The 24635-nt window shown below is 42.2% G+C and overlaps 1 protein-coding gene across 1 annotated transcript in view; it reads left to right on the top strand.

Annotated features, from left to right (window-relative positions):
- The first annotated feature begins 1540 nt into the window (after positions 1-1540).
- Positions 1541-24635, top strand: part of Arhgef26 (Rho guanine nucleotide exchange factor 26) — a 114331-nt gene continuing 91236 nt past the window's right edge. Inside the window, exons 1-3 of the mRNA XM_036190071.1 lie at positions 1541-3186; positions 4054-4093; positions 7735-7880. Coding sequence (XP_036045964.1) covers positions 2110-3186; positions 4054-4093; positions 7735-7880 — 1263 coding nt within the window. The 5' untranslated portion in view covers positions 1541-2109. The remainder of the gene's footprint in view (positions 3187-4053; positions 4094-7734; positions 7881-24635) is intronic.

The raw sequence follows: 24635 nt of genomic DNA on the forward strand, positions 1-24635 counted from the left end.
AAAATTATTTTGGTCTTTGGTCAACATTTCGCTGCCATTTCTCCTAGGTCACAAAACGTTCTCAGATCAAAGTAAGACCTTCCAGCTTTAGTAAGTAGAAAATAGTAGTAAATAGAAAAGTATAAAGGCACATAACAAGCCGGGCAGTGGTGGCACACGCCTGTAATCCCAGCACTCGGGAGGCAGAGCCAGGTGGATCTCTGTGAGTTCGAGGCCAGCCTGGTCTACAAAGTGAGATCCAGGACAGGCTCCAAAGCTACACAGAGAAACCCAGCCTCGAAAAACAAAAAACAAAACAAAACAAAACAAAACAAAACAAAAAGACACATAACAAACATCAACTTTCCTTTCACCACCTTAAACAGAAACAAGCATGGCTTGTAGACTGTGGATGCTCCCAGGAGTGCTGAAAGCTTGGAGACTCCCATCTCCAGGTCTAATCAAGTAAACAAACTCATCTCTCTTCTCAGGTTGCCTCATTATTCTCACATACCAGGACTTTCACCAAGACATGGTCAACTTGGCAGCCAACAGCTAAGGGAAGAATGTTCGTTTCTCTTACTCATCTGCTCACTCAGCAGGTACTCATCATCTGCTGTGGGCATGGACCACTGACATTGGCCCTGCCTTCCTCAAGATTACAATGTAAAGGCAGAATGGAATAATCATTAATACAGAAACATAGATTTACAAATTTTGATTAGTGTGGAAAAGAAAGAGACCAGGTGGTTGGGGAAATAAACAGCAGAAAGTGTTCCACTTCAGGGGGCCTATGTAATGGAGTTGACAACCTAGACAGCCAGGAAAGCAAGGATTCTAAGGCTTTGGACTTAGAGGGGACTGGGCTGTAGAGTCAGGCCCACCTCAAATCGGCCTCTTAATCTGTGATAAGGATTTGGAACTTACCCCTTGGACGCTCTTTGATTCTACACATTCATTTTCAGTGTATATTATACACAATCACACACTAACACATATTTTGTATTTTGTTTACTTTTACTGTGTAACTTTCCAACACACAAAGTCCAAAGATTATGAAATGAATGCCACCTGGCCTCTGAGCCCGTTTTCCCCTGAGTGTAAACAAGCAAATCTGTCTATAGTCCACACAGCATTCTAAATAGGAGAGGGAGATCCAGTTTGAAGATCGCTAGTGGCGCAGCACCACGCTCCGACATGATTTACCATTCCAATTGGCACAACAGCATGCTCCGACGTCGTTTACCATTCCAATCTCCTCCTCCCGGGCTCGGGGGATCAGAAAGTACACCTTGGCACTGCTCTCACGACCGTTCCCACGCTGTGCTCCGAGTCGCGACCGCGCCCTCCAGCTAGCCCCGGCGGCCGCCGTCTGAGCTCTAGCACTCCGGTACTCGTGTCTAGGAACCCGGCTCAGGTGTGCGAGTCGTCCAGGCAAAGGGACCAATACGCACTCGGTGTAGGCGGGGGCGGGAACTTCCAGGGCTCTTCTAGGCAAGATTCCCGGGCGTACAGGGGCGGGGCCAAAGGGGGCTGGCCCTGGCGTGGGGGCGGAGCCAGCGCCTCGGGCCGCTGCTGCGCGGCGCAGAGCTGTTACTAGGGCGCTTTGGTGCGGACCCAGGCCACCCACGGGGCCGGGAGCACTCCTTGGTCTGCGCCCTGGACACCCGGAAGGGTGAGCGCGCCGCGGGCCGTGCAGCGGGGGCCCGGTGGACTGGCTGGGGGCGAGCGGCTGGATGGAGACGCCGGGGAGCGTCCGGCGGTGAGCTCTCCGAGCCAGCTGAACTCTTCCCAAGTGTCCTGCGCATCGGCTACCCTCTTCAAGTAAGTGGCGGGCTCTCTAGATGCAGACGGGCGTTAGGCGCGAGAAGAACGCAGAGGAGACCAGATTCATCCCATCGGCTGCAACTCAGATCTTTGCCTGCGGTCGCGCAGCGTGGCGGGAGGCGCTGTGCCGGAGAAAGGGCGGGTAAGTGCGGCGCTGCCGACTCCCGCGCGACACCGGAGTGACTGCCAACCTGGGAGCCGGCTGGGCTCCCAGACGAGACCAGTTGTCCGGAGGCAAAGTTCCTTCCCCTTAGGCAACCTGAGCAGCTCTCCTTCTCCCGGGGCCGGCCCCAAGGCCCCGCTATGGACAGCGAAAGCGAGGTGGATTTTTCCAGCAACGGCGTCACCCCTTTGTGGCGGAGACGGTCCACCCCTCCTCTCCAGCTGCTCGGCCGGAGCAAGCCGAGGCCACAGTCCTACCAGAGCCCCAGCGGGCTGCTGATCACCGACTTCCCGGTGGAGGAGCTGGCCGCTCTGCCCGCGCCGCAGACTCCCGCCCGCGTGCCCGCCGCCCCGGAGGGCAGGACGGTGACCAGAAGCCCCCAGCTTCTGTGCGCGCATCGGAGGCCGGTGACCAATGGTCGCACGGTGTCCCCGGACTTTAGAGCTGCTTCTCCTCGACTTCGACGGCCCAAATCACCCCTCGTTCTTCACGCGGCGTCGGGCGGCTCCCAGAAGTCCCCTGCTAATGGCAAGGTGGCCTCTCCCGCGGCGTTGGTGCCCTGCGCCTCGCGGACTCCCGACGCTCCTGCCTCATACGACCCCGAGGAGGACCGCACCCGGGTGACCGCCAGTAAGATATCTTCGCCCGTTGCCAATGGCCTTGTCCCTAAAATCGACTCACCTGGCTCAGCTTCACAAACTGGTCAGACGGCTAAGGACATGGAGCCGAGTCTCTCGAGACTCTCTCCTGTCCCCCAGCACAGGTCTTCAGAACAAAAACTGCCGCTCCAAAGGCTGTCCTCCCAAGGGAATGAGCTCCCGAACCCTTCCGTGGTTTTGAGTACCAACAGCCCGGCCGCCCTCAAGATGGGAAAGCAGCAGATTATCCCGAAGAGCCTTGCCTCGGAAATTAAGCTGAGTAAATCCAACAGTCAAAATGTAGAGCCCCACAGGAGGCTCCTCAAGGTGCGCAGCATGGTGGAGGGATTGGGAGCACCCCTGGGCCACGAAGGGGAGGAAGGAGAAGTCGACAACGACATGGACAGCCCGGGCTCTCTCCGGCGAGGCTTGAGGTCCACTTCTTACCGAAGGGCAGTGGTCAGCGGTTTTGATTTTGACAGCCCCACCAGTTCAAAGAAGAAGAACAGAATGTCCCAGCCTCTTCTGAAGGCAGTAATGGAAGACAAGGAGAAGTTCTCTAGTCTGGGAAGGATAAAGGTAGGACTGGGCAGGCTCGCATGCCGTTCATTAAAGTCAAAGGGAACGTGTTGGGGACAAGTTTTAAATGATCATGGCACATTTGATAACCTTTCAGGTAAAATGAGTTTAAATCAGTACCTTAATCGTGGAGCAGTTGTTTGCTGGCCACCATGTTCCCTGCTTATATTTTATTACTATTAATCAGTGAGTGTATTTGACAAACCAGTAGCTTAGAACTTGAGTGAGAGTGTGAGGTACTGTACGCTGAACCAGGCCTAGCAGTTGCACTTACTGAATATTTTTATCACCGGGATTTAAAGGAAATAAAGACAAGTAGAGAGGGATGCTTTGGAGTATGTGCCGCTTTCTTAGAAACAGGACAGTGCTAAGCAATATGGCAAAGACTGCCTTTGACAGTCACATTTGTTTCTTGATTACTCAGAGAACTGGAACCAGTCTATAAATGTCACATACACAAGCACGCCTGTTTGGTTGTAGACATGCGGTCTTAAAGAAAAGACATTACCTAACATTTTATGTACACACTCCCCCTCGCCCCCACCGCTGCTGTCAAGGGTAGCAAAGTTCAAACAGTGAGAGTGAATCAGGTAGTGAAATGAGTGGGGCCGCTGGTCATTTGGGGACCCTTAGTCTAGTTTAACAAGATGTGGGGGACACTGTACATCTTATTTTACTGTTGCTGTGGATTGGCATGGGGATTCTCTGCAGCATGCTTTTGGAAATTCGAGGGCTATAACCAAAAGGGGCATTTACTTACAGTAGCTGGATTTTCTACTTGGCTCATTCACGCATAGTTTGCTTCTCTCTCTCTCTCTCTCTCTCTCTCTCTCTCTCTCTCTCTCTCTCCCTTTTCTCTTCTCTTAGAAAAAAATGCTGAAAGGACAAGGAACATTCGATGGGGAAGGTAAGCACTTCATTTTCCAGACCTTTATTGCGCGGCTTCAATATGGTACATCAGTTATAAGTTGGAACCTGACTGCAGTAGCAAAGACACTTGAGATGAAAAAAGCAAAATTGCTTAGTGTTGCTTGGACTAATACAGTACGAAACTGTGTTCACTAAGCTAAGGTTTTTACTCTTTGACTGGTGGCGGGGCGGGTGGGGGGGTGGGGGGTGGGGGGGAGGGGGGAGCATTTTTATAAGGTGGCTACTTTTGCAGTTTACAACTTGGGAGCTCTCTGTCTTCTTTGCCCTCGCTCCACCCCCGCCTGCCTCAAAACAGAGCAAGTTCTATCTAGCTTTTTAGTCAAGCGTTCTGAGACTGACACTGGGTCTTATGTGGTATTTCCTCAGGCCACATTTTTTTCTTTCTTAATATTAGTGTCACCATATGTCCACCTTCGATTTTTCACTTCTGACTTCCTGTTTTCCTACTAAGTTTCACCTTTGGGGAAATGCGCCTTTTCTGGTGGAAACAAAGCCAAATACCATAATCTTAAGATAAATTTGTGACCTGTATATTATTTGTTGTTAAGGATTTCAAAAGCAAAAGCGGCTTCAGCCAGGTGTTCACAGGCTAATCAGATTAGTGGACTCTGTAAATAGGTGGGTCAAGTGTCAGCCAACTGGAGGAGCATGAAGGGAGCAGTCTCAGCCTAAGGCTCTTGGGGACAGTGAGTGGACTTACTTTCTGTCATGCTTTGAAATGCTAAGAGTTTCCACCCTTAATTGAATAGTGAAGGAAAGTGTGCCCTTCCACAAGGAAAGCTCCTGGGAAGCCATGTCGATTTGAAATAAGTACGTAATTTGGGTGATTGTAAAATAGTTCCTGCATAACTCTGAATGGGTAATTAATGAAGCCATTGTACTAATTGTAGAAAGTAATTGTTATTTGGAGAAGAAACCCAGATACGGGTATTTTGACTAGCTGGGATAAATTTGTCTCCTTGGTTTTAGAATTGGGGAAATCAGAAGCTCTGAGAATTTTAGTAACTTGTCCCTGCTGACACTTGTACAAAACTGCTACATTTTGCTGTTTCCTGGACTGTTGTGTGAATGTGAAGTCAACAACGCTCCACTTTATATTTCCCTCAGAGGAGGCTTTCTGCTTCTTGGAATTTGAACTTGATTCTGTTTATGCCTTAAATTTGATAAATTTGAGTGTTCTACAGTCAGAACAGGCAGTTTCATGTTTATCTCCTGTATCAGCAGTTTCTGAATATCTTATCTATTCTTATACATGATGGTGTAGACATCCTTTTTTTTTTTTACACATGTAGGCGAAGAATGCGAGATTCTTAACACTTAATGGCTTGAAAGAATGCACCTATAAGGCAGTGTTGTCTGGTGGTGAGAACTTGTGGTGCCAGGTTCTTGATGTTTGTAGTCATCGATTGAGTGACAGGGATGCAAGAACTTTGCATCACCGAGCCCTGTCTCATGTGTGAAATGAGAGTGATTCTGCTGCAGCCCATTCTTTTGTGAGAATTAGTGAGAAATCGTGTCAATGACATTATGCATATTACTTGTTTTCCTATGTAGAACAATCACAGAATAGTAAAGTCTCGCATAGACTCCAGTGCTACTGTAGACACAGTACACACAGGGTTATAGGTGGTTGCCAAGAGAAAATGCAGACGTGGGAGAAGCATTTCTAACTCCCTAAGCGCTATACCAAAGTCAGAATCTTCCCCGTCATGCCTGGATCTCTTCTGATGTTGCTGTCTTCTGCTTTCCGTCTGTATAATGGAAGGGTTTGAAAGCTTAGAACCTACTCCTCTCTCCCACCCCACAACCAGACTGTCACCAGTCCATTCTAAGTGGCACAGCTCAGTTCTCCATTACCTATCCGTGACTACTCCACTGGCATCCTACTTAGTCACCTGGGTAATCATTGACTAGCCTTTGGCAGCAAATCTGTTTCTGGTGGGTTCCCTTGCATTTAGGATAAAATACAATCATTACAGTGTGAAAGAAGCTAAATCCTTTTGAACTCAGGGTCAAATCTAATTCTTTTATTTAGATTACTTAGATTTGGTTATTTAGAGTTGGACTATGGGGCTCATCTCTGTAAACACATCTTGCTTTGTTTGACCACTGTACGCACCCACTCATAGGAGCACCTAAGGTTTATATTTCTTCTTGCTTCAGAGTGTGTCCATCTGATTTTTCCTTGAGCTCTGCTGCTTTTCTGTTCGCAGAGCTTAGATTTTCCTCTCTGACCCCCGGGGCTGTATCATACACTGGCACTTCTGTCACAGCAACTCTACACACATATCTTCCCTTTTGTCACGACACATTTATGTGAGGTCATGTGCCCTCCACCCTTCAATAACCTGTGATCCCACTTGGCGTAAAAAGCGGGGTCCTTTTAGTGGCCCAACATGACCTGCCCCGTACTCACTCTCTGTAACACGGATCTTGAAAGGTCTTCTCCGATTTCAGCTCTCTGCTGGTACTCCTGCCACACTGGCCTTGCTGCTTCTTGTCCACACAGACATACCAGACAGACTCCTGCCCCTCGTTTGTACTTGCAGTTCACTCACGTGAAAAATTCTTTCCTGGGCTGGGGAGATGGCTCAGCAGATAGAGCGCTTGCCGCACAAACATGAGGAACTGAGTTTGTATTACTCAAACCCACATAAAGCCAGCTGTGGGTAGAGCACATCTGTAATCCAAGTCTTCCTCTGATGAGCTGGTAGTATATGCAGCTGTGAACAAGAAAGTCTGTGTCAACCAAGGAGGTGGACAGTGTAGATGGACACCAGAAGTTGCCTTCTGACTTCTCAGGTGTACTATTACATGCCCGTGTAACACACAAACATACACACACACACACACACACACACACACACACACACACACACACACACCTATTTCTCTAGCTGTACAAATAGCTTGCCTTCTTACCTCTTATGTCTTGCCCAATTGTGTCTTCTGAGGCCTTCCTAAACCACCCTACTTAAAATGAACTTACTTTCTTCCCAGAATTCCTGCCCCTTTCCATCATTTGTTTTTCTCCATGACAACACAGCCATATATAAAATACTTATGAAGGTTAATTGTTTATTTCAATTCTCCTTCATTTTATGTCAGCTTCATGAGCATTGAAATTTCTTAATCTTTTTTGTCCATTATATTCCTAGTTGCTTAGCAGTTGCTGGCATCTAGTAGACATTTCCTAAATGTCAGTTGGATGAATAAATGCATGAGTATGAAATTCATTCTTTTTACCAACTCATTGGTTCATGAAGGGATGACAAGTATCTTTTCCTGTATTTTTAGAAAATAAAGCATTATGGATGTATAGTAAATGTTTGCCAAATAGATAAATGAGTTAACAAGTGATAGACAGTGAGGAAAACATAGCATGGATAATTTAACCTGAATGACAATGGGTTGAGACTGACCGTCTTTCATAAGTTGTGGATAGAGACACAGAAACTTTGCTTCAGTTGGAATGTCATATATTCTCTGGTGACAAAATATGTTTTTTCCCAGATATTAATTAATCCAGCACTAAACTTTGTATAGATGCGGACCTTTGTTCAGAGCAAATAGCATAGCTACTGGAAACAGTAACATATCTGACTTGTTTTCTTGAAGAAAATGCAGTCCTGTATCAAAACTACAAAGAAAAGGCCCTTGATATCGACTCTGATGAAGAATCGGAGCCCAAAGAACAGAAGCCAGAGGAAAAAATTGTGATTCACCATAAGCCACTGAGATCCACATGGAGCCAGCTCTCTGCGGTAAGTGTTTACATTCTTCTTTTCTATCTGTGGGCGGAAAAGGCCAATTTGTGGAAATCGTGCATGAATGTGGCCTTTATTTTTCTCTACCAATGATCCTGTAATTCTAAGAAAAAAGACTCTTCAGATGGTAAAAAGTTTCTGGAAACTCTGCAGACGTTAATAAGAACATAGACCTTGGCACTTCTGATCAGGAAAAGCAGGTCTGATAAAATGACATGACATACCTTCAGACTGATGTAGAGTGGACTCAATAAATTCTCATTCAGTGTCTTCCTTTTACTTTTTAATACAGTGTGCATGTAGTGATAATATATCCCAGGTGTTTTCATAATTGGCTATATATATGTATATCAATGTGTTGTATGGGTATATATGTATATTTGTGTGTTTATGTACAATGGGGAGTTAATTACAGTTGTTTCTTGGACATTTTATTTGATATAATCATATTGATATTTTCTTGAAGTTAGTTACTGAGAATCCCTTCTCTATGCATCTTCTGTATATGTGGTTCTAATACCTTTGCAGTCATCTGTAATTTCTTCTTTCTGGATCAAACATACTTGGTTTTTAGCCATAGTCAGTTTCCTCCCTGGCTTAAAATGCCATGTATTGCTTCATGTTCTTGATGGAGTTTGACCATACCATGTCTGACTGCCTGATGCATTGTCAAGTTGAAAGGAGTTTCCATGGCTAGACATGGGTGGTAAAGACACTGCATCAAAAACAGGTCCATGAAGCTCGGAGTATCTTAGGCTTTACCGGAACAGAGGCAGCTCCCTCTTAAGCCATGCTGAGTGCTGTTCAGTCATGATTCTCGTGGCCTTTGGGAAGCCACCAGCAGAGCAAGCAGTTGCCTGTGTTAGTGCTGTACATCTAGGATCATAAAAATGCTATGCTAAATGTAGGGGGGCAACTCCTGGTTCAAACTCTGTCTCTCCTTGTCTAACCTCTATGCAATTTCAAAGTCTGGAATCAAGTCCTTTCTCCCCATCTCCTTCTTTCAGACCGTCTTCCTATGTAACTCTGACTTACCTGGAATTCTCTATGTAGACCAGGCTACCGTGGCACTCACAGAGATCCACCTGCCTCTGCCTCTTCAGTGTTAGGATTAAAGGTGTGCACCACCGCACCTGACTGTCTGCTACTCCTCACCTTGTTCCTTTCTGGCACTTCCTAGCAGTGGTACCTATGAAATTCTGCCCAGAATTACAATGTTGATAGCACCAGGGCAGTCAGTGTGAATCAGTGATTCTTCTGAGAATGGGTGACAGAGAGTTGTGAGGGTTGTGGTAGGAAGGCCTTTGTCAATTGAACAACCACTTCTTACCCTTCTTAGCTTAAATCAGGGAGCATGAACCTGTGTATCCTTCAGTACAGCTTGTATTTTTACTTGGCCAGGAGAAAAGATGCTGCTGTCTATACCTTTAACTTTAGAGTGTGGCATCCTAGATTTGAGTATTCCCAGGAAGCTCACATGTATTTATTGAATTGTTTGGCTGCCACGTGATTGGACTTTGCCACCCAAATCTGTGTGTAGGTATGAATCTGCATTTTCTTGGTATCTTTTATATTTCCTTTCATTCACATTTTTCTTTATCATATTATGAAGTGCTGTTAACATATAGGAAAGTTAACAAAAAAACCCCAAGCAGACATTCATAAAGATAGTTGATCTTCATGTACCCACCAGCTATAAACAACAAATATTAATATTTTAACCCACATTTTTCAGCTTCTGTTTTTGAGGCAATTCAGTTCAACACCCCTGCTCTCCTGCATTCTCTTCTTTTCTCCCCCCGAGAATCACTATCCTAAGGGTCTTTGCTTTTTTCATATGTTTTTCCTTTTTCTAAAATACTTGTTAGGATACACTCTCTCTGTTTAGCCCAGGCTGTCCTCAGTTTATCTTATCTTGTCTTCTGAGTGCTGGGATCACTGGAAGTGGGAATTCTGTCTAGCACAAAGATGAAACTAGCTCTGGACTATAACACTAAAAGGCAGTTACTTGAACCTATCTGTTAATAAATGTAGAAATTTCAGTCAGGACCATAGGTAGAGGAGGCTGCATAAGTAACCTTTGTCAGGATGAGTGGTCATGGTCGTTCCTTATCTGTCTGCCCTAATGACCTGATGCTTTCTTAGAGAGCAATGGCAACGTTGGAGGCAGGTCTTAGAGACTGGTTTTGGTATCATCTTGCCATGCTTAACTTTTAATGGGTTAACAGAGTAGCCCCCACCTAACATCCTTGCATGTATCCCAACTCTTACTTGAGTGTGGCCTTGATTCCTGAAAGATAGTAAGACAAGCAGTTTTCTAACACTCGGCAGGTCTCAATTTGGCATACATTTAACTTTTTACTTAAGAGGGCTCTGTGTGGGTGCACATGCACCTTGGCCACTGTTGAATGTTTAGTTTGGAAAAGTCTCTTATCTTTGTTGCGAACACCTGCCTGCCTTCTAGTATGATGCAATTTTCTTATCTGTTGACTGTACGAAGCATGCAGTATGCCAAAGTCTCTTTTGATGTGTAGCAATTTGAAGTAATTTATGGCTGTTATATAAGCTCTTTAAGCCTTCATTCTGTAGTGTAATTTATCTGTAGTGTTTTTATTCATATAACTCCTTTGATTGCGTTGGATGGTGCCAGGTAGGAAAATGCTCAACTGCACAGGTGGCAGGTGGTCCTCATTTATAGGGATGAGACAGATTTAGCTGTGGTGTTCTGATCATTTAGGGATAAAGGAAAGGTAGATCTGTGTAAGAGAGACGTTGTTAATCAATCCCTCACTGGAATGAGCATTTAGACTGCACAGACTTCAAGTGAACTGGTATATGCATTTGTCAGTGGTGTCTCAGCCCCCAAGTTCCCCATGTGCAAGTGGCATGTTCTGTTGTCATCTTGAAAGTAGCCATATTCATTCATCTCTTAGGATGGGACAGGCTCAGACCTCACTCACTTGGCTGTCGACATGTCAGTTCCTCCCTTCAGGGTTTTAGCGGAGTTCAGTATCCAGAATTTAGTGGTTTAGAAGTGGAAGGGAGTTCGGGTTTTGAGCTTGTGAAGTTGTTTTGACTTCAAGAGATGGTTATCTGGAACTGTGCCTGGAATCAGGGAACCTGCTGCACACAGGTGAATAGCTCAGTGCCTCACCACAATCGAGGCATGAACCCGAGCCTGCAGTTCTTGGGTCTCCGAGAAGAGCTGTGGGTTTAGAGGAAAATACGATTGTGTTAGTCAGGGGTAGAACACTGGGTACTTGTTACGCTGAGTGCTGGGTGCACTGCCTGTCGAGCTCTGGCTGGAAAGTGAGCTCCGGTTTCCTCCAAAGTTTTACCATTACTAGGAACACAGGAGTGTCCCTCTGTTCTGCACGGACTTTTGCGTTTCATCATTAACTCTTACTCCAGGCACACTCTGGGGACATTTAAGAACTGATTTGTGAAACTGGTGTTTATTCAGTTACATTCAGTGACAGCACCAAAGTAATACTTGCCAGCCGTGCCCTGACCCCATTGCAGTGGGGTGTGTTTGTGTAATTTCTGTTACCTTGAAATGCCAGGTACCTTTGAGAAGGGTGTTCAGGCTCCAGGGGCAGAAGCTGGAACATGCCGGCATACTTTCCACACCTAATATAGTCACCCTCTCATGGACTCTTCTGGGCTTGCTGGCATGCGGCTTTATCAGTCATCATCCATCAGTTTAGATTTTTTTTCCCCCGAGTGCTTACAGAATTCAGGCTCTCCAGTCACTGATTTTTTTTTTTTTAATTTTTTAATTTTTTATATTTTCATCAGAGTGCTTTGGCTGGGTTAGTGACTAATGGTGTGATGGGGAATCCATAATTAGGACCTTATATTCTCTGCTTCTACATGTGTGATTCACCTTTGGGAGGCTTTTTGGAACTTGCAGGAATGAGAAAGAGAAACCAGGACATTCACAAGAATAATTTTGTTAGGTTAAAGATAAAGCATATCTTTTGAGTTTTAGCAGTTTCATCTGATAGGACTTATTCTTTTAGGATTTAGACTGTATGTATTGCAGAAGATACTGTTTCTGCTTAAAACCTAGAAGTCAACCATTGTAAAAACCATGAATATCATTCCCTTTTGGAGAAATGCTTAGTACATTTAAAAACCAAAGAAAACTTTCCTCTTGGACTTTAAATTTGAGCACTTGCCCACACTTGTTGCTTAAAATAGTAGCTTCTGTGGTCCAATAAGTTTTTATTAATGGTTTTGTAAGATAGCAATCTCATAAAGTTATTTCTTTTTCCTTAGATGGCAATTAATGCTGTCTACTCTATCTTCTGAGCATAATTTTCTATTACACTCATTTATCTAGTGTCCACACTCATGGGCCCATGCCCATGTACACTGTAGTACACAGTGAAGGTCAGAATACAACCTTGGGAGTTGGTTTTCTCAGGTCCCAGGGATTGAAAGTAGGTAAGCCAGTCCTAGAGCCTTCTGAACTCTTGCCTGTCATCTATGTTTAAAATATAGGAAATAGTCATCCTTTACGTTTCGATCTTTTACCCCTCATCATTATATAGTCATCTTGAGTGCCAGTGCACATGTCCATGATGGATTGTAGGACCTCTAGACAGTCTTATCATCTCACGGTAATTATGTTGAAGTATTCTTTTAGAACTTTTGAAAATTAATTTTAACTTACATAGGCAATATGTAACATGGCCCCTATGCAAAAAACAATCCAAGTGTTCAAATAAAACTAAAGTCTCTTTTAATCTTTTCTAATCCCAGTTTTCTTTCCCACAGCTAAGTTGTTCTAAGTTTGGTAACACTTTTTAAAATCTACATACATATTTAAGAAAAATAGGTTATATATACTCACATGAATAATTAGTTTATAACATAACGTTGCCCTTTTCTGAATTATGTGTCTTACAGACATTTGAGGTCCACAAATGAAATGATTGACATTGCCGTAATTGCTTCATTATCCTGTAGTATTCATGTATTTACTTTGACATATCCTTTTTACTGGCCTGCGCTCATTACGTGTGGAGTTGGAGTTCTAAAGATGCTTTCTTTTCAGTATGTCATGTACTTTGACTTTATTTCCTCCATAACTCCCTTTTATCTCACTTGTGTTAGTCTCCTCGTTTCTCCCAGCCTTCCTTCTGTTATACCATATATGTATATATTGTGTATATAGAAATGGCTTTATGTGTCTCTCTAGAAAATCTAGGATTCACTAATGAATAAACATGATATTTGTCTTTATGAGTCTAACTGACTTTCCTTGATACAAAATCTCAAGTTGCATCTGTTTTCTAGTAAATGATGTGATTTCGTTTTTCTTCATGGCTGAGTAAAACTCCATTGTGTATGTCTAACCTTTTTACATTTATTTATATATACATTTTCCTTATGTATTCATCTATGTGTTGATGAACACATAGGCTGATCCCATTACTTCTCTGTTAGGAATAGTGTCACGAGAAACACAAATGTGACAGTATCTCTGGTATACTGACTCAAGAGTTCTTTGGGCATATCTGGAGTTGATTAAGCTGGGTCATATTTTCAGCTGTATGTGGGTCCTCCATACTGGTTTCCGTAGCAGCGGTCTAACTAACATGCCTGTTACCTGTGTTCCCTCTTCTCTGAACTCTCACGGCACTTGTGTTTTCGTGGTCATTTCAGGGTATATTCCTTGGTGGCTGCAGATGTGGAATGTGCTTTCATATGTTTATCAACTCTCTGCTTTGCATCTTTTGGGAACTGTCTGTTCATTGCCTTAGCTCATTTATTGATTAGGTTGTTGGGTTTTATTTTGATAATTAGATTTTTGAGTTTTTTTTTTTTTGTTTTTTTTTTTTTTTTTTTTTTTTTTGGTTTGGTGTGTGTGTGTGTATGTGAGAGAGAGTTCTTTATACACTTTAGACAGTAGTCTATCCAATGTATAGAGAGAGTTCTTTATACACTTTAGACAGTAGTCTATCCGATGTATATATAGAGTTCTTCAAACACTTTAGGCAGCAGTCTATCCAATGTACAGAGAGAGTTCTTTATACACGATAGACAGCAGTCTCTCTGACAAATAGAGAGAGTTCTTCATACACCTTAGACAGCAGTCTCTCCGACGGATAGGGAAGAGAGATTTTCTCCCATCTTATGGTCTGTCCCTTCATTGAGTTGTCTCCTTTGATGGATAGAAGCTTTTTGACTTTATGAAATTCCATTTGTCAATTTTTATAATTATTTCCAGGTTATTGGAGTTCTTTTCCAAGTCTGTGTCCATGCCACTAATAGTTTCAGTTGACCTCAGTCTTTGATCCATTTTGAGTGATTTGAGTTCTACAGGACGAGAGACTGAGTGAGATCAAGCTTCCTTCTTTTGCATGTTTCCGCAGCACTCAAAAGTCAGGTGGCTGTTGGTGTGTGGGTTTATTTCTGCAACGTTCCATTCTGCTCCGCTCCTCCATGCCACTCCGCTTCACTTCATTCCATGTAGGTTTTTCTTGTGTCCGTGCCATACTGCTTGGTTACCATGACTTTGTAGTATAACTTGAAACCAGCTTTTGTGATGCTGCCAGCATTATTCTGTTTACTCAGGATTGCTTGCCTATGGGGGGCCTTTTGTGCTTCCATATGAATTTTAGGAGAGTTTTACTATTACTCTTATTTCTGTGAAGAATGACAGTGGACTTTTGATGAGAATTGCATTGACTCTGTGTATTGTTTTTGGTAGTCGTTTTCTTTTCATTTATTCTATTGACCCAGGAGTGTAAAATGTCTTCATTTTGAAGCAAAGAAAAGTTTCAATTTCCTCCTCCTTAAGTGTTTAAAATGTTTCATTGTGAGGTCTTTGACCTTTTGGTTAGTTTGGTCATACATACTTTTGAAGCTATAATGAAAGGGATTATATTCCTGATTAATTTCTCAAAATCTTTATTACCTACTTATAAAAAATCCACTCATTTTCTGTGTCGATTTTGTATCCTGCTACTTTTTGAAGCTGTTTATCACTTCTCCGAGTTTTCTGATGGAGTCACTAGGGTCTCTTATGTGAAGGATCAAATTGTAAAGAGTAATTTGACTTTCCCCTTTCCTGTTGGTGTCCTTTTTTATTTCTTGTGTCGTTGCTTAAGCTCAGGTTTAGAGGACTATATTGAATGCAAATAGAGAGAGTTTAGTGAAAAAAAAAAAAACTTATTCCTGAGTTTAATGAAAAAAAAAATGCATTGGTTTTTCCCATTTACTACAATGTTGGGTGTAGTTTCATTGTATACAGGCTTCATTATGTTGGTTGGGTTCTTTCTATTGCTAGTTTCTTTAGGAATTTGATCATAAAGGGATGCTGGACTTTATCAAAGCTCTTTCCTGCATCTGTTGAAGTGATACCAACCCTGGCATATTTTTTACCGGAGATTCTAAGTTACCTATGTATAGGTATCCTCTGCCATATTCGGAATATAGCTGCCATCCTTTGTGAAGGATTGTTCATGCTTTGAGAAAAAAAAAAAGTTCTGAATCGCTTTTTATTTAGAATTCACACATATATGTTTAATATTTACTTAGGTGATTTTCCAATTTCAGTTTGAGAATTTTATTGATTTATTTAGTCTGCAAATGTTAGGAGTATTTTACTATACCTCTTTATATATTGTGTGTATACCATTTGAATATTGTTCACAATCACATCCAAAGGGTTTTCTTGTGCTAGAGAGATGGTTCAGTGGGCAAAGGCACTTGCCTGACAACACAGATTTGATCTCTGGAACCTACATAGTGGGAGGAGAGAAATGACCTCTACACATGCCCCATGACACAGGCACCTATAAGTACACACACACACACACACACACACACACACACACACACACACGTAATAAAACACTTGAAGTTTTACTTCAGGGTAGGAGGCGTAGCTCAGTGGTGGAAAACTTGCTAAACATGAATGAGACTCTGAGTTCAATGTCTATGACCAAGAAAAATGTTTTCTTTATCTAACTTCTAGTCATGTTGGACTTTATGTATCCATCCTGTGAAAAATGCAGAGAAATAGAAAACTAAATTATTCTGTTTGGAGCTGGTTTGTTATGGGCTGAGTGTGCCAATATTCACATTACTGATTTTTCTGAAGTAAAAGTAGGATGTGGAAAGGTAGTGTGTGTGTGTGTGTGTGTGTGTGTGTGTGTGTGTGTGTGCGCGCATGTGCGCACACACACGTTTAAGTAATAAAGTCACTACATTCACTACAAGGTTGTACTGTCTGGAAAATGTTAGGAGTATTTACTCATGACAAGGTATGCTTGTGTTCTGCTGCACTTTAGTGGATGGAACAGATAAAATGTTCCTGAAACCAGCTGTACTCTGGGGACTTGGAGAATCATTTAGAAGATAATGAATGTGGGAAGCCTAAATTATGTTTTCAGAATTTATAAAAAAAATGTGAGCATGAGTGACATAGAAATCAAAGAGATCAGGAAAGACTAGGAGAGTTCTGTTTATAGGACATCACAGGTCAAACAGTCCACAGAGGCAGAAAAGCAAGAGTAAATCCAATACAGGTGTAAAGTATGTCAGTAAAGTTTGGTACATAGGCAAGTGGAAGAAGGGAGACAGAATTCAGAATTTGGTGTCTGTTCCTCAGGTCTCTGTACAATGAGCTACTTCACTTCTAAGGAAACCATTGTATGCTTTATACACCAAATAGAAAGCATCAAGTTTTATCACCCATTTTTTTTCTGAAATACATTTTGCTCAAGTTAAATCTATTGCAAACCCAGAAAAGTAACTTCAGTCTGCGTTGTTCTAAATAACTCATTATTTGCATTTCGCCATTCCTACCCAACCGCCACTTTACTAGAAGAACAAATAAAATAGCAGCGGAGAGGCTGGCACAACCTCTACAAGCAGGTATTCTCTCTTCTGTTAAGAAAGGCATCTCACCCCGTCTTCCCCGGCCGCTCCTGACTCAGGCCTTTGCTATGTGTCATGGCATCATTCTCAGGTATGCTGACTCCAGCCTGGTCATTCTCCTTATCTGTGCTACTCACGGCTCTGTCTGTCATCACTCACTTTCAACACAGCCTCATCAGCCTTGCTTGGTTTGGACCTGATTCAAATCTTTCTTGTTGCCTCCCTTTGTCTTACTGTCTTCATGTCTTCCAGCTGCTAATGGCCACGCCTTCTTTCTCTGGCTTCCCTTTTCCAAGGAAGTACTGTTACTATTGGCATCCTTAAACACTTCTGTTTGGATGTGTGACTTGTTGTATTTCTCCTTTTTGGATGGAAGATATTAAAACATATTTTAGTTTTTGCCTTTGAAAATGATCTTTTCATTCCAGTGTGAAGACATATTTATTATAGGAAAGTCAAGAATTACTAGTAGACAAAAGGAAATTGAAATTAATTGAAATCTCTCCTCATCTAATCACTGTTGAAAATTTGGTCCATAACTTCTTTAAAAAATGTGTATATTGAGGGGTTGGGGAGATGGTTCAATGGTTTAAGAACACATATTGCTCTTGCAGTAGACTGTTTGTTTCTAGTACCCACGTTTAGTGCCTCCGACAACTGCCTATAATTCTTGCTTCAGGAAATTGGAAACTCTCTTTTGACTCCATGAGCACCTGCACTCATGTATATATGCCCCTACAAATACACATTCTTAAAAGTAAAAGAAATCTTTAAAAGATTTTAAAAATATATATAGAGATGGATGTTTTCTTTTAAGCATAAATTCAGTAATGTAGAAGTCACTTTATCAGCTGTAATTTTTCCTTTAACAGTGTCTATGAACTTGCAGTTGTATAATGCATGGTTTTCATTTAACACTCTCCTAAATGGCTTTTACTATTATCAAAATTTCTTCTATAGAACTTCTAAAAGCCCATATATTATTTCTTTAAGTAAGTGGAAATCTAGTTCCTTTAACTAGTTTCCTATTGTGTGTCATTAGTTTCTAATTATTCATTTAAAAATATAATGTTAACTTCTTTAAAAATTATTTTAAAATATTTATTTTTAAAGTTTTATGTATGTGAGTGTTAAAACACTCATAAATCTATATGTATGCATGTGTGCCACATACATGACTGATGCATATGGCATCAGAAGAGGGCTTTGGGTTTCCTGGAACTGGAGTTACACAGGGTTGTGAACCACTGCATGGGTGCTGGGAACTGAACCTAGCTCTTCAGCAAGAGCAGCAAATGCTGCTAACAGCTAAGCTCTTAAGCTCTCTCTTTTTGTTTGTGTTTGTGTTTGTGTTTTTGGTTTTTTTTTTTTTTTTTTTTTTTTTTTTTTTCGAGACAGGGTTTCTCTGTGTAGCTTTGTGCCTTTTCCTGGATCTCACTCTGTAGACCAGGCTGGCTTTGAACTCACAGAGATCCACCTGCCTCTGCCTCCCAAGTGCTGGGATTAAAGGTGTGTGCCACCGCTGCCTGGCTTGTTTTTTTATTGTAGAAAGCAATACAAAAACACTTCCCTGTTAGCAAAGTTGTTAGACTCGCAGCTGCTTTAGCTTCACTCATAACCCAGCTTTTCAACTGCTCATTGCTATTCCTGCTCTGCTCCTCACTACTTTAATAAATAGGACCCTTTTTGAAATTATTCCTTTTTGTTAAATGACATTATAGGATTTCCCTTTTATACCCTTACATCCTTTCTACTTCTGTGTTTCTAGCTTCCATGTGTTAGCTAACCTCATATCCTTTTCTAATTACTAATGTATACATAAGAAGCACGTCTCACACTTATTTGGGAGAAGAAAATGAATAAATTTGGGCTCAAACTCAGAAGCACACTGGGGGATGTGGAGAGAACAGTAAATAAAGGAGAGGAATTTGTTTTGTGAGAGGAATGTCGGAACCAATCAAGTAGTTCAGTTAGGAGGCCCTGATGACAACTCAGCTCCTGATGCAGTTGATGCTGGGGATCCAATGACTTGTGGTTTCTGGGGCATTGAGGGGGAGGACCTGGGCAGGAGTAGCTGCCAATCATGACTCCAACCTTAATAAAGAAATTTGAGGGGCCCAGGAGACAAGTCAGTTGGTAACAAATATGAGGACCTGAGTTAGATCCTACTTTAAAAGAGCTGGGATGGTGGTGTATACTTCAGTGCCAGCATTGGTGATGCTGAAGTAGAATCAATCCCTGCATCTTGATGGCTAGTGAGCCTAGCCTACCCATAAGCTTCAAGCCAATGAGAGACTGTTTAAAAAACAAGGTGATTGGCTCCTGAGGAACAGCAGCTAAGTGTGAGTAACTAGCTTATTTTCAGTAATTGAGTAAACATTGGCAAGTTTAATTGGCTTAGCTCAAATAGGAATTTGGTATAAAGTGCTTAGTGAAACCAGAATGATTTTTAGATTATAAATATACAGTATCATTTTTTTAACTGACTACATTTCTGAGTTTGTAGTGGGATGATTTCCTGTGTCCTGGCCTGCCAGTGGTTGGGACAAATCTTTCCCACTTGCGTTCCCCAAGTAAACACACAGAGGCTTATATTAATTGTAACTTCGTGGCCATTAGCTTAGGCTTATTACTGACTAGCTCTTACACGAATTAATCCATAATTCTTATCTATGTTTAGCCATGTGGCTTGGTACCTTTTTTCAGTTCTGCCTTGTCATCTTGCTTCCTTTATGTCTGGCTGGTGACTCCTGACTCAACCTTCCTATTCCCAGAATTCTCCTTGTCTACTTATCCCTATACTTTCTGCCTGGGTACTGCCCAATCAGCATTTTATTTATCAACCAATCAGAGCAACACATTCACAGCATGCAGAATGACATCACCCACCCTTAGTCTTCTTGGTTGGTCCGTTTACATGGGTCCCCCTATTCTCCCTAAGTTGTTGAGAAATCAAAGGAATACAGACATTCATCTTATCCAGAATGAGCCTTACATCACAGAGGGGCAAGAACATGCCTTTGCACCACTGAAAACGTTGGTCTACTGAGCCAAATATTGGTGCTCTTGGTCTCAGCTCTGCCCAGAGAGGGTCATGGATAGGTTCAGTGTTAAGGGATTTCCTTAGAGAGCTTGGCTGATAATCCTGCCTCAGGGCATAAAATACTAATAAAGTCTATGGATTTCCCGTCAGCTCTCTGCAATGTGAAGATGCTTAGTGTATCTGTGCTGACTGCAGAAGTGAAATGGATGGAGAAGCCTCTCTGCCCTTTCCCATGACAGCTATCTGAGAAGCTTAGACTTGCAGAGTGCCATGGTCCAGGCTACTATTATAAGATACCACAACTAGGTGGACTATCAAAACAGAAGTGTGTTCCTTATTGTTCTAAAGGCTGAGAAGTTCAGTTCAAGGTAGGTTTGATATTTGATGAGGGGCTGCTTTCTGAATCAGTTCCTTCTTGCTGCACATTTGCAGGGTGTCAGGGTCTAGGAATCTCCTTTTGGCCTGTTTCTAAAGGCACTAGTCCCAGTCCTGAGGGCCCTACCTGCATGATCTTATCACCTCCTAGGAGACTTCACCAACTGATATCATCGGCTTGGAGGATAGGGTTTCAGTATGTGAATTTTAGAGGGAGACCCAACATTCAGACTTCAAGAAGGAAATTGGCATGAATTAATATCTGGGTGTTTGCTTTGAGGTATTTACCCTTTAGGAATTTGGTAAACTCTGTTTTAGGAGAGAACTAGAGAGTTCCGTATTCAAGTAAGTGCTCTTAAGTTTAGTAATTTGTTAATTTATAAGATATCCAAAATTTATAGGTCACAAAGATCAAAGGAAAAGAACTTAAGTACTGAGTAGAACAGTGAACATATAATTTACAACTGTGAAATTAGACATATTATAACATAATGAGTTTCTTTTATTTTCTGCCTTAAACCACAGATACGTTTTCCTATCTTTAATAGGTCAGAAGTTCAGTCTTGCACATTCTGGTGCTTTGTTTGAAAAACTTTTTATTTACTTAAAATGTTAAAGATATGTACATGTTTGACGGTGTATAGTGTCTGCATGACCAGATCTGAGCAGTTTTGCAAATTGGTTAGATTGTACAAAATCAAGAACCCCACACTGACTTCAGTACTTAAAGGAGAGATACTTTGAGAATTCTACTTATGGATGATAAGTAAATTTAATTAAGCAAGAAAGTTTGCATGCAGTTAATCTGGCCATCTGTGTGTTTCCATTTGTATCCAGCTGGGGCTTCGGCTATGAGGTATCTATTTAAGAAATGACAAAGGAGGCTGCCATGCTTGAATCTTGCCAGGAGGCTCTGACCTGGACTGGGAAGCTGTTTGTTCAGCGTCTTGTGAGTGTGAATGTTAAGCTTAGGGATGGATGATAGAAGAAGAAACTGCCCACAGGACTCAGCCCAACCTCCAGGCAGTAGTCCCAAGAAAGTCAATGAAGTGGCCACCGGTATTCTCATGTTGAAAAAGCACCAAAACAAGGAAATCACTTGGGGACGTGGAATAAACTTGACTGTTCTTTAGGAAGACTTAGAAAAAGCTGGCAAACTTCAGAAAGCTTGTAACATTTAAAACTGCACAGGTTTCTGTTTGTTTGTTTGTTTGTTTATAACTGAAAAAAGAAAAAAAGCCTTGGACTTTCTAGTCACTTGGGCTTAAGTTTACTGACAAGATCACAGTTTCTGATTTTGAGTATCTATTGTAGAAGGATTTTCTCAAAGCACTTTGTCTGTGTTCATTCTTTTCCCTTCCTATGCCTTCCTTCCTCCCCTCCCTCCTGCACTGTGCTCCTGTGCTCTCCTCTGGTTCTCTCTGGCTTCTGTCACTCATTCTGAGCCACTCGGCAGCTCACTCTCTCCTTGGTCGTCTCCCCACACTCCTCAGTTTCTCAGCTCATCTGCTCTGGACCTTGTGCTTCCAGAAGGCTGCTAGACATCCCAGGTGCTGCTTAATTTAGAGTTGAATGTGGAAGTGCCTTCATGTAGACAACACGATTCTCCTGGCATTCTCTCCATGGGGTCAGTGGCTGATATGGGAAGACAGGTCCTGTGATCTTGGCAGCCAGCCACAAGGGGCCACTTAGTCATAACTCACCAGAGTGAACTTTCAGCCTCCTTGAATATGCTCCAGTTCAGTTTCCTTAATCATAATTCAGGAACACTTCCTGGAGTCTTTTTTTTTTTTTTTTTTTTGGCACTCTGAGTGCCTGGGACACCACTGGTTTTTATACATGACTTGGTGAAAGGAATATTTTACCATTCATTGCATTAGTATTACAGAGAAGTGATAATTCTTTGCATTGATCATTGAACCTCTTCAAAATACTTGTCTTCCCCCTCAATAGGGTGACTGTGTTAGCTGTTGATTCCTTCCCTTGGTAGGATGAAATACTCTTCACTTCTCAGAAATACAAGCTGTCATCTCTGTGGGTATTTAATTTTCCTGCCCAGCAGAATTTGAGATCTGGACTCTACTTGGATAGAGAAGCCAGCAGTGGGGAAAGGCTTGCTGGTGACCTCACCTGCAGGGATTGGAGGCCCTGTGCCTGCCTGCACATCCATCCGCCAGGACTTTGTCAGGCAGGAAATCCTGTGAAGTTCCTGCCCAGGCTTACCAAATAGAGCTCTGAAGGATTGCATTCTTCTGGCTGGTCTCCTGCCTTATTAAAACATGTACGGAAGCCTTTTTTTACCCATGACTTCTTGCTGACAGGTTGACCTCAGGTCATGATGGTAGGTAAAGATAAGAGTGTTTCATGATGGGAATGGTCCAAAAAACACATGGAAACTTTGATGCAGAGCTGACATGAGAAGGAGTCTTGGGGATGATAGCCCAGCCCTAGAAATGGAGTGCTTTTCATAGAGAGCAGGGGGTCACTATGAATCATCAAAAGTGAAGCCTTGTCATTGGACAGGCATAGACTCAATCCTGGCTTTGTTCCTACTAGCTATGTTCTTTGGGGTCTGAAGCCTCGGTTGTCACCATCTGTGAACACTATTGATTTTCCAGAAGTTTTATGAGAATCCAATGGGAAAATATATAAAATGCTCAACACAGTTCCTAGCGTGTAGTGAATGTGAGATGACTATTGATTTTACTATTGATTTGGGATTCCTTTCTGTTCTGCTGCTCTCTAAATTATCAAAAGCAAATTAAAGACAATGGTGTGTCTGCAGTTTCCACAGCGGTACTGTGTAGAGAGAATTATGTTCCACTGGCCTCATGATAGTGTATGCATCACTCCCTTGGGTCCCTGTGAAGATCTTTTGATGATAGCCAGGAATACTTCTAAGGTTTCATCTTCTAGACCCTCAGCGTCTGAGTACTTTTCTAAAAGTCCACTTGTACGTGGCATGATGATAGGGCCTCATTCTCACCTTCCCCTTCACAGTTGCTTTCCTACCCTCTTGATACACAGAGATTCTCATACCCATCTCAAATCTTTCCATGGTGTTTTGTCCTGAGGTGAAAACCAGGGATCCCGACGACAGAGTAAGTTCGAAATATTGGTTTTAATGGAATCTTCTTGGTTAAAGGCATCATGAGTCCACCTCCTAATGAGAAATGTCTTCACAACAAATTTTACTTTTTTATACTTAATGAATTAAAGTTGTTAGTAGCTGTCAGATGTAGTGGTGTACACCTTTAATGGCAGCAGTCAGGAGGCAGAGGCAGGTGGATCTCTGTGAGTTTGAGGCCAGCCTGGTCTCCATAGTGAGTTCCAAGATGGCCAGAGATACATCGTAAGACTCTGCCTTAAAAAAACTAAAACAAAACAAACAACCCCTCCAATGTGTAGTAATTGTGCTGCTTTGGTCATAGGTTGTTAATGATACCTGTGGGGATTTCACTTTTCTGGAGAGTTTCTTTATACTTGGGGCTCAGTATAGGGATTATAGGGAATATGGAGAATTTTAGAAAATAAAACCTGAAAAATAACTCTGGTTTCATAGTACTCCAATGGTGGTTAACAGGAGACCCAAACATATAGATTTTCATATTACATTTTGAAATTTTGGTGGGAAATTGACATAAGAATATGCTTTCAGTAAGAGATGAGAACAAGGTGAACTGTCCAACTGCTAAGGAAATTTGTTTGCATGGATGCTAGTGGATACCATATGATTACAATTTTCAGATTACTGTGGATGCACTTTAAAATGTGAAGATGAAGCAAATATCAGACATGTTCTTTTAGGGTTTTAAGCTTATGATGAAAAATGTTAGGTGTCAATTTAATAATGAGTCTAGAGAAACAGTTTTTTATGTTTTGGGGAAGTAAGACAACAAAAGGTGTAAAGATGGCCTCATTTCATTGCTGTAGATTTCTATCCTTGAAGAAGTACAGGCTCCTCTCTTGCAGCTCTGTCTGTTATGCTCAAAGGTGACTGTTCCTCTTCATGACAACCTTCTGTTAAGTCAATCTTTGACGGAAAATCAGGACTATCTTTCCTATGTTGACGGAAGTGTCGGGTATTTCAGAAGAAAACCAGACCCCTGATTCTTGGAGTTTGGGGGCCACCTTTGTTCTTGAGTTTAGAAACTGGATTTTAATGGGAGTTACAGCTGTCAAGTAGGGTGGTAGTTGAGATGAGTACGTCTGTGACTCAGATGATGACACCACAGTGCTATATCAACTATGCTGCTTTATATCAACTACACTGCTGGTGCTCATGCATCTTGGAGACACTGTGGCTTCTCACAGAACACTTAGAGCAACATCTTTGTTGAGATGCTTGGTGTTTGGCAAGGTTGTGGGAAGAGCTTTTCCTGAATTGGCGCTCTCTAAAGAGCCCTAACAGTCCAATGGTTAAGTGATAGAGTGACTTC

The sequence above is a fragment of the Onychomys torridus genome, chromosome 6, assembly GCF_903995425.1.
Source record: "Onychomys torridus chromosome 6, mOncTor1.1, whole genome shotgun sequence".
Classification (NCBI taxonomy): domain Eukaryota; kingdom Metazoa; phylum Chordata; class Mammalia; order Rodentia; family Cricetidae; genus Onychomys; species Onychomys torridus.